Below are 14,894 nucleotides of genomic sequence, written 5' to 3'. Positions count from 1 at the left end.
ATAGCGCTTCGCTTTGTATCGGAATACTCCACGCCTTTGGAGGTCGGGGAGTCCAGGAGCTCGTACTCCATCTTCTCTCATCCATCGACTGCTGCCCTCCAAGTTCCTGTCAACGAACCTCTAAAGGTACCGCATCACTCGCTGCTTGCTCTCGCGTCTCTCGCTTCTTTCAACATCTTCGGTTTCTTTTCATACAGTTTTCGTGCCTTCGCGATCTTCCTTGACTTAAATGATATCATCGCCATGTGGTTTCAAATGTCGTCCTGTCTTTACAAAAGCTGACTTCTCCGTTACGCGCGTGTCAATGGTCTTGCACAATAGCGCTATATAGCTTTACGATTTATCAACCAACGCCCGTTTCGCGAACGACCTCGTTGTCCGCATCTCGCTCGGAATCTCTGTTCACGACCCCACTCAAGAGCTCTGAAGATCATACTTTTGGAGGACATTTGGTTTCGTCCACGTTTTCGCTGTAACACGGCAAAATGGCCGGCCCTGTAAACCCCTTTGCTGGCCTCGGCCAGAAAGATGGGCCAGCCGGTTCAGCAGGACGTGGACGTGGTGGACCATCTGGCCGACCTTATCAAACCAAAGCCGCTAATACGTCACGCGAAACCAAATTTCGAGGCCGGGGCCGAGGGGCTTCATCAGCAACAAGGTCTGGGCGGGGGCAAGGAAGGGGCGCTGCCTCAGCGAGCAATACCTGGCGCAACAAGTCAGATTCACCGTCGGGTTCTGTAGGACCGATTACCTCGCCTTTCGCACAACTCAAGCAAACGGCACCTGCTTCGTCGCCCTTTGGCGGCCAGACATTGCAGCAGAAGGCGTCTCCTACAGGGTTTGGAAAGGCCTCGCCGGTGCCGTTTGCTGCCCCCAACTTCGATGGCAATGGCGTCGGCTTCGGTACGGGTTTCAGCCAAGGGCCCTCCCACCAGCCCTCGCCTTCCAATAACGGATCCAGCGTTCCCGTCGAAGAACTGTCGCATATGAGCAGCTATACCGAGCGTTACGAACAGGTCAGTTATGATTGCAATAGTCGGATAAAAAAATTGCGCAAGGGTTTCCAAACAATACTCATATGTCGAACAGCTTAAACTCGCTAGAACCAAGGAACGGGAAAAGGCCATTAGGGAAGGGCAGATGGCAGATCCAAATCAACCGACTTCCTTGAATCAAGCCATTACACCCGTAGGCACGTGTACGAGCATGTGCCCTGAATTCGAAAGAGTGGAACGTATAGTTCAGAAGATGGTCGACAAAAGCGAGAAGGTACGTCTCGTTGTATCCAGTCTGTCGCTAACATCGTACTGACCCCAAGTGACTAGTTTCTGCATCCCGCAACGAATTCGCTACAGAATATGGAACTGAAGATGCTAAAACGGTTCAGAAGATCCGCAGCCGGCTATGATGAACAGCTTCCGTCAGACATTCGAACACCCAAGACCCTCCTTCAGACCATGAACTACCTCATACGGCACGTCATTGATGGGCCCGAGCCTCTTGGACTTATCCATAAGTTCGTATGGGACCGAACTCGCTCAATCCGTAATGATTTCTCTGTCCAGCAGCTCACACAGGAGGACCATGTGAAGATGGCGGTAACATGCCTGGAGAGAATTGCTCGGTTCCACATCATATCACTACATCTGCTGTCGAGCCCTGCGAATGATGAGCCTTTTGATCGCCATCAGGAACGCGAGCAGCTGAACAACACGATGTTGTCACTGATGTACTACTATGATGACAATAGAGGCCGGATCGACTTTCCGAACGAAGATGAGTTCAGGGCCTACTATATAATCTTCTCGATTCATGACCAACGGCCTGATTTGGAGGCTCGTGTCCAGAAGTGGCCCGCGGAGCTGAGGAACTCACCCCGGGTTCAAATCGCCCTGGAATTGTTTGCTGCTGCCGGGAATACATGGGAGTATCAGGGTACTCTCGATGCGAAGCGGCCAAACGCGATCGCGCAAGGCTTCTACGCACGGTTCTTTAACATCATTGATTCGCCGGGTGTTTCCTATCTCACAGCCTGCGTTGCAGAGATCTACTTCAACCACATGCGTCAGACCGCTATTCGATCCATCTGGAAAGGATACTGTCGCTATCCTGCATCCCAACAGCACAAGAACGAAGAATGGACTCTTGACGAGCTGACGACAGTTCTTTGCTTTGATGACCACGAACAGACTATCAAATTCTGTGAAGACCAAGGCTTGGAATTTGCCGAGAACGCCAATGGTGATCTTTATCTTAACTGGGGCAGTCGTCCAATTGATACAGTCGGTACGTTTTGCTTTCGACGGCGCTTCTGCTTCCGAGATTTCGTCAAGTGGCGTTCGCATCAGCATCCACGGATGGCTGCTATCTCCCCATGACAGTCCTATAGGAAACTACTACTAAAACTCGACTAACTGTTCACTGCCATAGCCTTTCAGCCGTCGTCAGATCATTCATTCTCGGAACAGCATGTTGAGTCAAAGCGTGCAGGCAGAACACTGGCTGCCATCATCCTTGGCCTCAACATCAAAGAAGCTGCAAATCTCGGAATGGTCGATATATCTCATTTGTCCGAGCGCATTCCTGCGTTGCCCCCGCCTATGACTACAAATGATGATTCGCTTTTCGTGAGCGACGATGATAATGTCTCTCAACCGTTCAACTTCACAACGGCTGGGTCTCCTTCACAAGAAGAGAGCCCACGCGATTCGCCGAGCTCTGCATCTAGCCTTCAGAACGCATTTGCGGGATTTTCGCAGCCTGAGACTTCGAATCCACCGGCTTTTGCGTTTGCTCCTAATCCGACTCCACAACCATCACAGCCCTTTGGTACGCAGCAACAGACATTCTCGTCGCCATTTCCGCCTAGTAGCACAGCCAATGCCTTTGGGGCACCTACAAGTGTACCTTCAAATCCTTTCGCAAATGTTATGCAGTCATCCACCCTATCGAAAAGCCCTCCGAAAGAAAGCATCACAGCCTTCACACCTCCGCCCGCAAATCACCAGCCGAACACCCTCTTTGCCCCTGCACCGAGCCCAGTTGCATCACAAGACACAGAAAAGCCTTCCGCATTCCCTACTACCACACCTTTCAACTTCGCGAATGCCGTCAACTCTACTACCGCCCCGACATCACCATTCAGTACCCCTACAGTTTCTTTCGCCCCAAAGTCCGACCAAGCCAACGTAGCGGCTGCTGGCCAGCCCACACCTACGCCCTTTAGCACATCAAAGGGTCCGTACGCGTCAGGGACATCTAACTCGATCTTCAGTTTCTCCAACGAAAGCAAAACTTCTGCTGACGCTATCCCCCCTCAACCTCAAACAATCTCACAACCTTTTGCAGCTGCATCACCGCCATTTACGAATACATCTGCCTCGGAGAAGCAAGGTATGTCTTATCCCGCTTCATTTTTGTCTTGATCTATTTCTAAACTGCTTCTCAGAGCAATCCCGCATTTTTATCTCCCCGCCACGTCGTGTGCCAACCGACACCGCGTCCCAAACCCAACTAGGCAGTCCGGCAGTCGAAGAGAAACTATCAACCCCCTCTGATGAGAAGACCGCTGCTCCTTTCAAGAAAGAGGTCTCGCCTGCACCGTCGGTCGCAGAAGAGCACACATCACTCCCAAGCAATAACATTCCCAGTGAGTCGCTGCACTCATCGACTGCCGAAGAACCGGAGACAACGAACGCCCTTATTGATGGAGAGCGTTCAGCCCAACCAGTTGAGGTGGAAAAGGGACACGAGCCTGTATCTGTTGAAACACCCCTTGAAGAACCATCTGCCGGTCAGTCCCTGGTCTTTTGAGCTTTTTACTGCTACCGTGGCACTAATCAATGTTTTACAGAAACTGACGATGGTTCGCGGCGTTCTGCATGGTTATCCGCTCTGAAAGGAGCTGCCGACAGACGACGAGAAACTGTGTCTAATGGACGTAAGCGAGTCCACGAGGAGCCAGAAGAACCAAAACTCGTGGAAAGCGGACCTAAAGCGCAGAAACTGCAAAAAGCCGAAGTGCAAACTCCGCAGAAGAAGTCCATGGCACTTGCATCTACGAAACCTTTACCAAAGCTTCCGATTCTGGAACAGATCGAATCAATGACCGCCAGAAAGCCGGTGGAACCCAAGCCCGAGGCGCCAAAATCGATCCAAGTTGACGAAGATGAGCTGCTTTTATCTGCTGCCCGCATTGCCGCCGAATCATTAAGAAGTGGACCAAAGCTCCTCGATGGGTGGTCTACATCCTACGAACCCCGAAGCTCTTCCTTCAGTCCCGGGGCTAGTTTATCATCTTCTGTTGCATTCTCCAGGAGCCAGTCCCCCCAATCATCATCCTACATCAATGGCTATGAAGTCTCGCTAGCCCCAGATACGGATCTCGGACTTGGCCGTACGTTGTCTCGAACAGAGCAACGAATTCGACTGACAGGAGCTAAGGGTCTGGCGTACAAACCGTTGGATTTCACTCCTGACAAGAAACGGAGATCTCGCTAGACTGGCAGTAGATCTTAGCCCTGCGCTTCCTCTTCCTGTTCTTTCCTTATCCCTGTTTTCGAATCACATGCAATCTGCTCGATATGCGACACTCATACCATCTGATTCCATTTCACCTTGAAGAGACCTACCGTGATTCTGGCTATTCAGTTCATCCCTATACCACTGCATTCAGCATCGGCGTTTTGAGGTTCATGTACGCCTTTATTGTGTTTATTTTTCTTCGGGTTTGTGGTTGGAACTGTTTGATTCGAGATTCCACTATATCTCAGAATCCTGTTGAAATTGGCGCTCTATATTCCACTACGAATTGCAATAGAACCAGAATTTCTATACCCCATACATAACGTACCCTTTATGCTTCAGTATCCGAATTATTTAGATGTTCTTTTCATGGATGTATATCTCTATCATAACATCATGAAAGCGATTGATTTTTCTGACAAACATTGATGGAGAAAGGTCTTCCGCTTGCTATAGATCTTACTATCACTTTCAGGTATCTTTTAACCTAAGTCAATGTATTTGAAACATACGAATGGCTCAGCCGAATAATAGTACTAAAAGAACTACTAGTAATTGAGAAGAATGAGAAATATTGGAAGTCAATTAATCACTAATCTACTTGAACTACTACTATTATTCTAGATGAGGATATAGCGGCAAAGTCACTAACTAGTAACTAGTTGTACATATACTAATGCCCTCCGTCGGTGTCCACACAGAACCGAAACAAAGACGCACGACTTGAGCTTTTAGAGAACGATGCGTTCAATTGCTTGGCTCATAATTTCCCCACACAGGCATTTGTCGAACCGAATAGGATAGATATCTTGGACGAGGCTTAGTGTTTGGATGTATGGTTTGTCATTCACGCCCCTTTCACAGTTTTATTCGCCTTGGCTTGCATCCGGCGCATGGCTTCGCGATGCAACTCGCTCATATCGCCCCGTTGCATACCCTCGGCAATTGCATTCCCAATATGATGGTTTGAAGAGGGAGTCCGCTGTTGTGATTGAGTATAAGCTGGCGGGTTGTTTCGGTCCTGAGGTCCTGTAGGGATGCCTTGTTTGCCGAGAGGGTTACGCCTATCTCTCAGATCCTCCTGAACGGATTCCCGCCACGCGGCCATCGCGGCTGGTGTGTTTGTCGGGGAAGGTCCGGTTGAATGATGTCGCCGGGGAGTTGAGTAGGGAGTGTGCACTGGGAGTGGGGTTATGACTGTTTGCTGCTGCTGGGATAACATTGCGCGACGTTGAGATAGCGGCATGTCATCTGCACCGTCGTGGATTCGGTATGAAGCCGATCGCTGCAGGGTTTCAACGGGTAATTGCCCGGGACTGGTTCGTGAGTATGGATCCATGGTTAGTGAGAATGATGATAGCCTGTTTCGCATCATGTCCTCTCGTACTGCTATTAGGGGTGCGGGACCTCGCCACTGGGGTTTAGCAGCCTCTGTTTCGTCCGGAGGTGGTTCTGTGAGCCCGGGGCTTCCGAGAAGCGTATTCGTTTGGTATCCATTGCTGAAGCGCGGCTGTGCGGTTGGAGGGGGAGAATTGGGTGTCTTCTTTTTGTTCTGGTCTATATGAGAGCTGTTGGAGACCCGTCGACTCTCCCGTCTGCTTGGTGTATCTTGGACTCGGGGCTCTACTGCTGGAGGAGGCTGTGCGTTGAACGGTGTTTGCAGTAGTTCTTCAACATTGACGGGCACTGCGGCCTCCTCTGCATCAGGGGAACATTCTGGTTGCTCTTCTTCGATCGGCTTGATGGGTTCCAAATCGGGAGCTTCAGCATCGGCCAAATGCTTTGCCCACTCATTCGTTCGATAGGATTGTACCACTTTAGATGTCCGCTTTGGCAGTTCCTTCACCGTCTCTTCGTTCAACTTGGGAGGTTCAAGCTTGATCGGCTCTGGCTCAATCCTGGGTTGTGGCTCTGGAGACTTGCGTTTGTCATGCGGAGTTACTCTCTTGGTTCCGTTACAGCTCTGAGGGGACGGCGGCGATGGATCTTCTGCAAGAGATTTCGTATTTTCGCTATCGGTGATATCAGTCTTTTCGGGACCGTCGGAGTGGGGTTTATTGCATTCGTGATCTTTCAAGACAACTGCTGCAGCCTCTGTGTCCTTGGTGGCATTTGTCGGTTGTCTTCCTTCCCCAATAGCTGATTCGTCTTGGTATTCAGCGGGGTTTGATGAAGATCTTTCAGGCTTTTCTTCTTCTTGGACGATGTCCGAGGCACGTCCAGAACTTCCATTACTCTGTCGGTTGACCATTGTCAATGAGGTCTCCGAAGCTGCGGTATGTGATTCTGCGTTGAGGGCCCCTTTGGTCTCGTCTGTCCCAGGTCCCTCTTCGATGGCTGGGGTGGGCGATTTTTCGCTTCCTTTCTGAGTGCTTCTTTCACCACCATCTCTATCAATTGGTGACTTTCTGCCATGGGACTGGTGGTCAGGTTTTGCCTGCGGCTGCTCATTCTCATCTACGTGAGACTTCCCATCCGACTTTGGAACTTTCCCCGTAAGTCCAGGGCTATCATCTTGAACAGTAGGACAATCTGAGTCCAGGTTGCCGCCCTCGTCTACGGTGCCGTGCACAGATGAGGTGCCATCATCAACGGACACCAGGGCCTCTTGAGACTGAGACATGGGCAATTTGTCGTTTCGAGACGTCCGTGGCATGCACGATGGCCCGGATAGTCGCTTTGAGCGGATCGTTGCAGTATCTGAACCAATGACAGCCGTCATATCAGAACTTTTATCGTCCTTTATCTTGGCTGCATCTGCACCGTCAAAGACCTTGATCGGCAGTGGGCCACTTTCCTCCTTCAGGTTATCTGATATTTCTTTGGCCGTTCCAGTCGGGGCGTGGTCGAAGTCACCTTCAGTCGCTCCCGTCACATCTGACCCAGCATCGCTGTTTGCCTCTCTTTCCCTGCAATCGGAACAGCGGTAGGAGCCTTCAGATGTCTCAGCTATGCTTTTCATGTCGTAGACGTCTCCCTTCTCCATAGCATCCATCTCGTCTGCCTGACATTTGGTGTCATCTCCGAGTTCCGAAACGCCTGCGGCTGGTTCGGCACCACCATATCTCGCTTCCCACTCCTTCCGCTCTTGCATATTCTGCTCTTCCAGCTTTCGTCCGAGTTCGGCCTCGGCTTCTTCCTTCTTTTTCTGCTCTTCATCGCGCTTCTCTTTCTCCTTCCGTCGACGTTCACGAACCACTTTCCATAGCCTCAGTTGTGAGACCACACCCAAGATAGCAATAATAACTGTAGCAGCAAGCTCCACACGAATATTACGGGTGATAGGATACGTATTCGTATTCAACGGGAAGATGTTGTCGTTCAGACCTAGAACTGGTGTCAATTGCTTTGCCCTCATTCGTGACCGAGATCAGACTGACTTACCCCATATGTAGAGCCAAAACTCTTTCAACCCTGCCCGACTAAAACAATCGATTCCAAGTGCAACAGCGGTGCCCCCGGAAATACCAGTTGACACAATCAGTCCGTAAGGACGTGTATGATGACTGAATGACAAGGCATAGAAAGCAACTGAGATTGCACCGATGAACCCACTTTTAGAATCGGTAGTGGTGAGAAGACCCCCCGGTTTCAAGGAAAGCAACCACATGCTACTGCAAAATCCCCCAAGTAGGCATCCAAGGCCTTCGGTCAATTCCTTGAAAACGATCGCAAGCGCGCCGAATGTAATGCCAGTAAAGAATACGGCAACGAGGTACGCCCCCTGCACGGCAACTCGGACAGGAGGGCTCATCACATAGACAATAAGAACCTATAGGAGAGGATAATCAGACGACTAGCTTATCAAGGCTTATGAGAAAACCTACCGTCACCCCAAGGCTAGTCAGAAAAGCCGTGGATAGGAAGACTTGTACCCTAGATCACTTGTAAGACACGAAACCGAAGCCTATGAAGGATAGAGAACTAACCTCAGATTGCGAATGCCGATCACTGCGAGGATGGCGCCTGTGACAATGAGAATGAAACCGCCGATTCCCAGAGCAGGTGTAACTGTGGGCTGGATAGGAAGGGCATCAGGGCTGGTCGAGTTCTTGCCATCTTTGTTTCAGGTCAGTATCGAACAGGAATAAATGGGTTATTGGAATACAGGTTCCCTTGCCTTGCGATGCTTGAGACGTATTCAAGGACGTTATAGTTGTGGATGCTGGGAGGGTTGCATTCGACGACGCTGTGGAATTGCTGTGCGTTATCGCTGATTCTGTTACGCTTGGTGATGCTGTGTCACTGAAGGTTTCACTGGCAGCTGTCGTGCTCGCAGTGGCCTCTCTTTCTCCAAGACTGTTAAGCTCATGGGGTTCGGGAACTGAAGTTTGCGCGGCAACAAACAAGCCATGCGCAAGGCAGGCGAGCAGAGCAAACACAAGCAAGAATCGCATGGCGAATTTAGATCGATGACGAATCGCACAAGATAATCAGTGTTGCCGATAGGCTGGTTCCTGACTAAACGATGTCTGTGCCTCCGTACAATGGCAGTGGGATTCAGAATGCTGCCTGTGGTGTTCTCAACGGCCACTTTTTCACATAATTCCCATGCAGGCCGCAGACACTTGTAAGAGTAGGCCTATTTTCGCACGATCAAGTCTCGAGATAGGCAAAAGGAATCGGGGGAAGCGTGGCGTGATTCAGGCGGATTGCTCAACAGTACAATGATTTCATCTCTACCACCTATATGTAGCCATAAGGGAGAGCGAAATGGGAGGGAAAAGGTGGGCAAAGGAGACTACGAAAAAGAAAGCAAAGTAGGGGAGCAAAAGAAATAAAAAGTCCCCAGGCTTCACGTTGGAGGTGATCTAAAAATGACCGCTTTTCTTTTTCTTTTCCTTCTTTTTCAGTCTTGAAACCTAACCATTCCAGTCCGATAGCCACGGTCTGCTTCATCGGCAATTCGAGGAGAATAATGATGGTAGCAGTAGACTACCTGCACGAAAGATGCGGGCTGATCCACTCCCTGTCGCCCAAAAAAGCAATATCCTTCGCATGGTTGTGCATGTTAAATGGAATTATTTGGCAAGGATCCGCCCCTGCAATTCATTGACTTTGGAGTTGTCGAATAAGCATGGGGTACTCCATGCATCGTGATTAGACATTATCCATCATCCTCTATAAAGAGCAACGAACTGGACAAGAATTCTTGTCTACCCAATCGCAAACACATCCACCTACTTAATCGGTTCGAAACTGTGAGCCCCCCCCCCCTTGGAGAGCAGTGGAAATAGGGTCAATTGTATGTCACAGGCCAGATTTTTATCAGATGTCGGCAAGTCTCGGGAGCCTGGAAGGAAGAGCATAGGAGCGAATGCAAGCGTGCGATGGCCGGGTTTCAATAGGACGGCTGAACGCGTTGGCCTACTTGGCCACGGAAGGGCGATGACATATTGAGCGTAAGAGAAGATTGGCTCTAGCCCTGCCTTGTCGCGGTCTATGGTCCGGATTAAGATTTTCAATAGAGCGCAGGCTACGGAGTAACTTGGTTTGCAACGATCCAGGGACGCGACGACCGATCGTCGCGATTTGGCGATCAAAACTAGCACTACTAGCCGCCCATAGTTAGGCTGTTCGTGTGATCGGCTGCAGGTCACGACACATCTAATTTCAATCGCGGAGTTTTCAGCCTATCGTGCCCCCGGCTCGGAGGACAATGCTCATTGGGGTTTCTGACAAAGACAACGCGGTGCTCCCAATGGACCGTGCTGCTAGCCTAATATCCGACATGGCCTGATTTCCCAGGGGTTCTCCGTGACTATTGACAAAGTAGTCCGGGGCCACACGGAATCCTTGATCCTAGGAAGTATACGGTAGATATATGCGAGTGGATTCTCGGCCCATGGCTAAAATAAGGTGCATTAAAACTTAGCGGCCGGGAAGCAAAGTATGTGTGAACAAGGGCTTCCGTCGAGGTCGAGCGGTGTCGAGCAATGCGCCGTTTGTGGTCAAACCATCCGACGGAAACTTTGGAGGTTAGTTGAATCCCATCCAATGTCTGCCAGCACATGCCAATAAAGAATGCACGGTAGGTGCGGTGAGCAGAGTTTCAAGGGCAAGTGGAAGTCTTAAGAGGCATGCACTCTTGACGGCCAAACCTCGCATCTGTGCCTTGCTGCTTCCCCAATGGGTTCACAATATGACATCTCACAGGCTACAGCTGCATTGAAGCCAACTGCCTCGTAACTGAGCGGTTGACTCGCTTAATGTTCCCAGGGTTCAAAGTTTATGATTGATAAATGCATGCACCTGCAACACACAAAGCATCACCTAAAGTTATTTTTCATGCTTGCCAAAGCAAGATTGAACAGATAGCAGCCTGGAGATTGGTGATTTTGGATACGCAATGTGCGTAGATATGAGGAGTCCATTGATCAAGGGAGAGGAAGGGGTAAAGCACGGCCGACCTACAAACAAGGATCTTGTGTAAGATAGATAATGAGTTACTTGGTAGAGACATGGAAGGTGGAGGGCCCAATGGGGTATAGCGGATATAGTTTCACGTGACATATCGGTGACGCCGCGGAAGAGAGAGCTACTCTCAACTCCACTCGGAAACAGGCCATACCCTCGCTATAGCATTCCTGTCACTGTGCATCTCCTGCCTTTATTTTTTCTTTTCTAGAACCCAAACCTTCTCCCACTATTCCAACATGTCGGCCATTGCCTCTGCGCTGCGCCCTACCCTCCGCGCCTCCTCCGGCGCCGCCCTGTCCACGCGTTCCTTCAGCTCTTCCTCGTCGCGTTCCATTGCTCGTATCATGATCACGGGTCGTCTGGCTGGCCAACCCGAGGTGCAGGCCACCGCTTCTGGCCAGGAAGTTATCAGATACACCGTGGCCTCTAACCAGAACTCGAGGGATAAGCGCCCGCCGAGCTTCTTCAAGGTGTCGGCCTTCAGTGAGGGAAACCAGCGCGATTTCATCACCAACTTGCAGACGGGGTAAGTTCTCTTGCTCGTCAAATTCAATCCCTTCTTTAAACTGCAGATATCTGTGTCTGCTGTTCCATTGATTTCCTCCGGATGCACCGTTTCAAGTCCCATCCATTCCAATGTCCATTGCGCTAACTTGCTCTATTCCTATCACAGAACTCTCGTGTTTGTCGAGGGCGACGCAACCATGCGCCAGTGGGAGAACGCAGAGGGCAAGAAGCAGACGGCCCTGAACATCACGCAGCGTACGTCATCCTCCCTTAACCTAAATCCGATGAAACAAACCACATACTTTTCTCATGCTGTATTGCGGAAATGCTAATATGTCCTATTTTAATCCGCAGGCGCCCTCGAGGTTCTCAAGCGTCCGTACAACCCCGAAGCTTTCTCTGAGGAGCAGCAGCACCAGCAGCAGGAGGAGTAAACGGGAACAAATCATTGATCGGATAATACTGTAAGAGTTGGTTGGCAATTCTCAAATAATACCGGGCGGCAGGATGATGCAGCTGTCTTGAAGTCAGACATCACCCTATTCCTTTGCTGGCCTCAAGGTGTTCGATGCAGACTTCTTCTCAATTGTCGGTGAAATCGGGCACCATGGGCCACCCTGCCTGCCATCAGAAACTCTTTTCATTTGGGTTCTTCCAAAGTTTCCTTGGCCATATGTATCATGTCTAGCAGTCTTCTCATGTAAAGTATCCTTTTTCTTTAATTTTCTTCCTCATATGATATGCTCTCTATCTTTTCTCGGCATGACTTTGCGCGTATGTCCGTCTGTCTGCTCTGCTTGGGGCTCGTGTTGCTATAAATAGTTGTGTGTGTAATCTGACTGGTCTACTCCATACTAGGTGCTGCTGCTGCTACTCCGTACTACGTACTTACTTATCTACGTACTACGGCTTTCAATCTGCTGCACCGCTGCATGTAGTAGTTGACGCGTACGATCCGCTCAGGCAATGGCTGTGTCGCGTAGTCCGCCGTTGTTGATAAAAATAAAATGATATCAGAAGGTAAAGGCAAGTATTCGGAAACTTAGTACACGTTTTACGCGTCTGGCACGTTGAGCTGTCTGGTAGTACCATTTATTAATACATTGATCGTCGGCTACACTCTGGTTGTTTGTGATCAGCCTAAGCGGTTCCGTTAACTGACGTGAAGTAGGGGAACTTCTGGATGAGTTTCATGGGTTTGAATAACTGTCTCTCAAGGCAGGGTGGTAAGAGAGCATACAGTAGAGGTTATTGAGTAGCAAGGGGATTAGTCGTAAATAAAACACTGTATGTAGCCCCCCATCCCGCACGACCTTCCAGTGCTTGAAAAGAATTTCCACCCCAGCGGTGGATATTATTACACATGCAGCTCGCTCTCCTGTTTGATTACCTGCTTGACCCGGATATGATCCTCCGAAAGTGGCGCGGCTCCATGATCACTGCTTCCACGACTCTGGCTCACTCCAGCCCAGGCATTGGTACGAATTGTGGTTGTTTGCTCGGCCATATGGCGCAGAGGAATCGCTGTTTCCCGACTGGAGGCGGAAGGCCGACCTCGCAAAAACCAACGCAGTCCGTATCGCGACCTCCATTTTGATTGCTTGCCTGGTGACACTGCATCCTTTTCGATATCATGATAATCATGAGGAGATCGGCTTGCGTCGGCAGAATTATTAGAGTATGCCCTAGAGGTTCAGAGTTAGGCACGAGCAGCGTATCCGTAAGAGTACGGGCTCCCTTACCTTGGGGTAGTTGTCCATCTTCTATTGAATAGAAGCCTTGCCCGGCTACCCAGGGATCCTGACGCAGAGGAACCGTTCGCTGAGGAAGACTGAAGAGATGTAAAGCAGTTGCCAAATCCTAGGAAAACCAAGATCGCACGGTACATCATGAAGGCATCCCTTCCACTACCGAAGAAGATAAAGAACATATAACCCGAAGCTACCGGAATCCAACGGTCGTAGAAGACATGGCCCTCCACAGGAACCTTGATCACCTCGTTCCAGTCTGGTGGGTGTGCGACACTCCATGAGTATGAATGCCATGGCTGAGTGACGATAATGTTCGATGCGACAACATATGTCTGAACTGGGATGATAGCCCACAGCATGATAAAGGCGATCAAGAACAGCCGCATGAACCGTGACTTGGTCAAGTTACTATTGGCTGACTGAAGGATGTCCCCGAATTGGCTTCGGTACTTGGTCAGGCGATGTAGCACGATGACTAGTAGAATGTTAGTCTTCATTACAGAGCAGGGAGATATCAGACGCCCGTGGACGAACCGCAATAGTATCCAGCAATCAAGCAGATGATAAGTGGCCAGATCCAGGCGAGCACGAGAGTCACCCAGCTCCGGTCATAGTTATTGAGGCAACCAGCAATAGCATACAGAATGTACCTGTTTGACTGGTAGACGTAGTGCGTAAGCATCGCAACCACCGGGGCGATTGCACAAAACGAAAGAACCACTGCGTGATTCCACCAACGTTGCGACTGGGTTGGAACGAGGTTTGCGCGACTCGTGTCCAAAACCTGTGCCAGGGTGCGAAAAATGCAAACCAAGGTCCCGGGGATAGCAACATAGCTGGCAATCATGACTTTAACCTCAATATCGCAGAGTCCCTTGCCATCCCACCACGAATCAATGTCATCCGTCGGCCATATCAGAGCGTTGATGATATTGAAGATGTTGAGTAGGATATACCATAAGATCAAGCTGCTCGCTGCAACATTTCGGTTTTTGCAGTGCAGGACTAGAGGAATGATACTGAGAAGGACGGAGACAAATGCAGTAACCGGAAGGAGTATCGCCTGCGAAGAAACCGGTGCCACTGGAGATGCCATTCTGAGTCTTCCTTATCGAAGGACGGTCGTATCAACAGAGCATATGAGCCTGATAACTGCTGAAATCCGAATCATGCACCTTGCTGCTGGATACCTCTCTCGTTGCGATAGCTGAATCTCAAGATGAAAGAGATAATTGAATAACAACGACTGGTAGGTATGACCCAATATGTCATCCTACCAAGAGGAGAAATGCCATCCTGAAATACCAGGTGGTCGAGCCCAAGCTAGACAGCGAGTGACAGACACATGAGCAACAGCGACCTTCTTATTGAGGTTCCAAACCCTGAATAGACAGAGTTAATGCGAAGCAAGCTTAACAAGCTGGTGGGGCCTAATTGAGACACCTCTCGTTAGAGCTGAAGCGACACAGAAGAAGCAATTGCCGAAAAGGACCGAGAGGGTGCTTTGATATGTCGTGGCCATCTTGGGAAACACTGCGACGGGTTCCAGCAGCACAGGCCAGGGGAGTTGTCCAGTCAAGGGATCTCGGAGTGACAATTTCCCCTATGGATTGGCCCCAATAGACCAGAACACAGCTCTCTGAATTGGGGTGGAGAATCAAGAATGGTGCGATGCAATGAGGGTTGGTGGAG

The 14,894-nt window shown here is 50.0% G+C and overlaps 3 protein-coding genes across 3 annotated transcripts; 1 reads left to right on the top strand and 2 right to left on the bottom strand.

The window, feature by feature from the left end:
- Nucleotides 1-5,249: 5,249 nt before the first annotated feature.
- On the bottom strand, nt 5,250-9,052 carry BO79DRAFT_195270 (uncharacterized protein). The gene is made up of 5 exons (XM_025681126.1): nt 8,633-9,052; nt 8,454-8,583; nt 8,352-8,400; nt 7,909-8,296; nt 5,250-7,851 (listed from the first exon to the last, which is right to left on the bottom strand). Exons 1-5 carry the CDS (start codon nt 8,919-8,921, stop codon nt 5,372-5,374), a joined length of 3,336 nt encoding a protein of 1,111 aa, XP_025539513.1. The 5' UTR covers nt 8,922-9,052; the 3' UTR covers nt 5,250-5,371.
- Nucleotides 9,053-11,104: 2,052 nt separating this feature from the next.
- Nucleotides 11,105-12,196, top strand: BO79DRAFT_195265 (single-stranded DNA-binding protein). The gene is made up of 3 exons (XM_025681125.1): nt 11,105-11,470; nt 11,618-11,706; nt 11,806-12,196. The coding sequence occupies exons 1-3, from the start codon at nt 11,181-11,183 to the stop codon at nt 11,883-11,885; spliced, it is 459 nt and encodes a 152-aa protein (XP_025539512.1). The 5' UTR covers nt 11,105-11,180; the 3' UTR covers nt 11,886-12,196.
- Nucleotides 12,197-12,808: 612 nt separating this feature from the next.
- BO79DRAFT_266059 (pheromone receptor) lies at nt 12,809-14,543 on the bottom strand (the record flags this gene model as incomplete). The annotated part of the gene is made up of 3 exons (XM_025686935.1): nt 13,737-14,543; nt 13,194-13,677; nt 12,809-13,136 (listed from the first exon to the last, which is right to left on the bottom strand). Exons 1-3 carry the CDS (start codon nt 14,296-14,298, stop codon nt 12,809-12,811), a joined length of 1,374 nt encoding a protein of 457 aa, XP_025539511.1. The 5' UTR covers nt 14,299-14,543.
- Between the last annotated feature and the right edge of the window lie 351 nt (nt 14,544-14,894).

The sequence above is a fragment of the Aspergillus costaricaensis genome (assembly GCF_003184835.1).
Source record: "Aspergillus costaricaensis CBS 115574 unplaced genomic scaffold BO79scaffold_16, whole genome shotgun sequence".
NCBI classification, from domain to species: Eukaryota; Fungi; Ascomycota; class Eurotiomycetes; order Eurotiales; family Aspergillaceae; genus Aspergillus; species Aspergillus costaricensis.
Note: the sequence above shows the minus strand (reverse complement) of the source record. Positions and strands in the feature narration are given on the sequence as shown.

Bases quoted from the DNA above. Each gene is read 5' to 3' on its own strand.
- BO79DRAFT_195270 (XM_025681126.1), bottom strand. From the start codon at position 8,921: ATGCGATTCTTGCTTGTGTTTGCTCTGCTCGCCTGCCTTGCGCATGGC. The intron at 8,584-8,632 runs GTATTCCAATAA...CCTGAAACAAAG, and splicing joins ATCGCAAGGCAAGGGAACCT to ATGGCAAGAACTCGACCAGC. The intron at 8,297-8,351 runs GTAGGTTTTCTC...CCTCTCCTATAG, and splicing joins TGACTAGCCTTGGGGTGACG to GTTCTTATTGTCTATGTGAT.
- BO79DRAFT_195265 (XM_025681125.1), top strand. From the start codon at position 11,181: ATGTCGGCCATTGCCTCTGCGCTGCGCCCTACCCTCCGCGCCTCCTCC. The intron at 11,471-11,617 runs GTAAGTTCTCTT...TTCCTATCACAG, and splicing joins ATCACCAACTTGCAGACGGG to AACTCTCGTGTTTGTCGAGG. The intron at 11,707-11,805 runs GTACGTCATCCT...TTTAATCCGCAG, and splicing joins GGCCCTGAACATCACGCAGC to GCGCCCTCGAGGTTCTCAAG.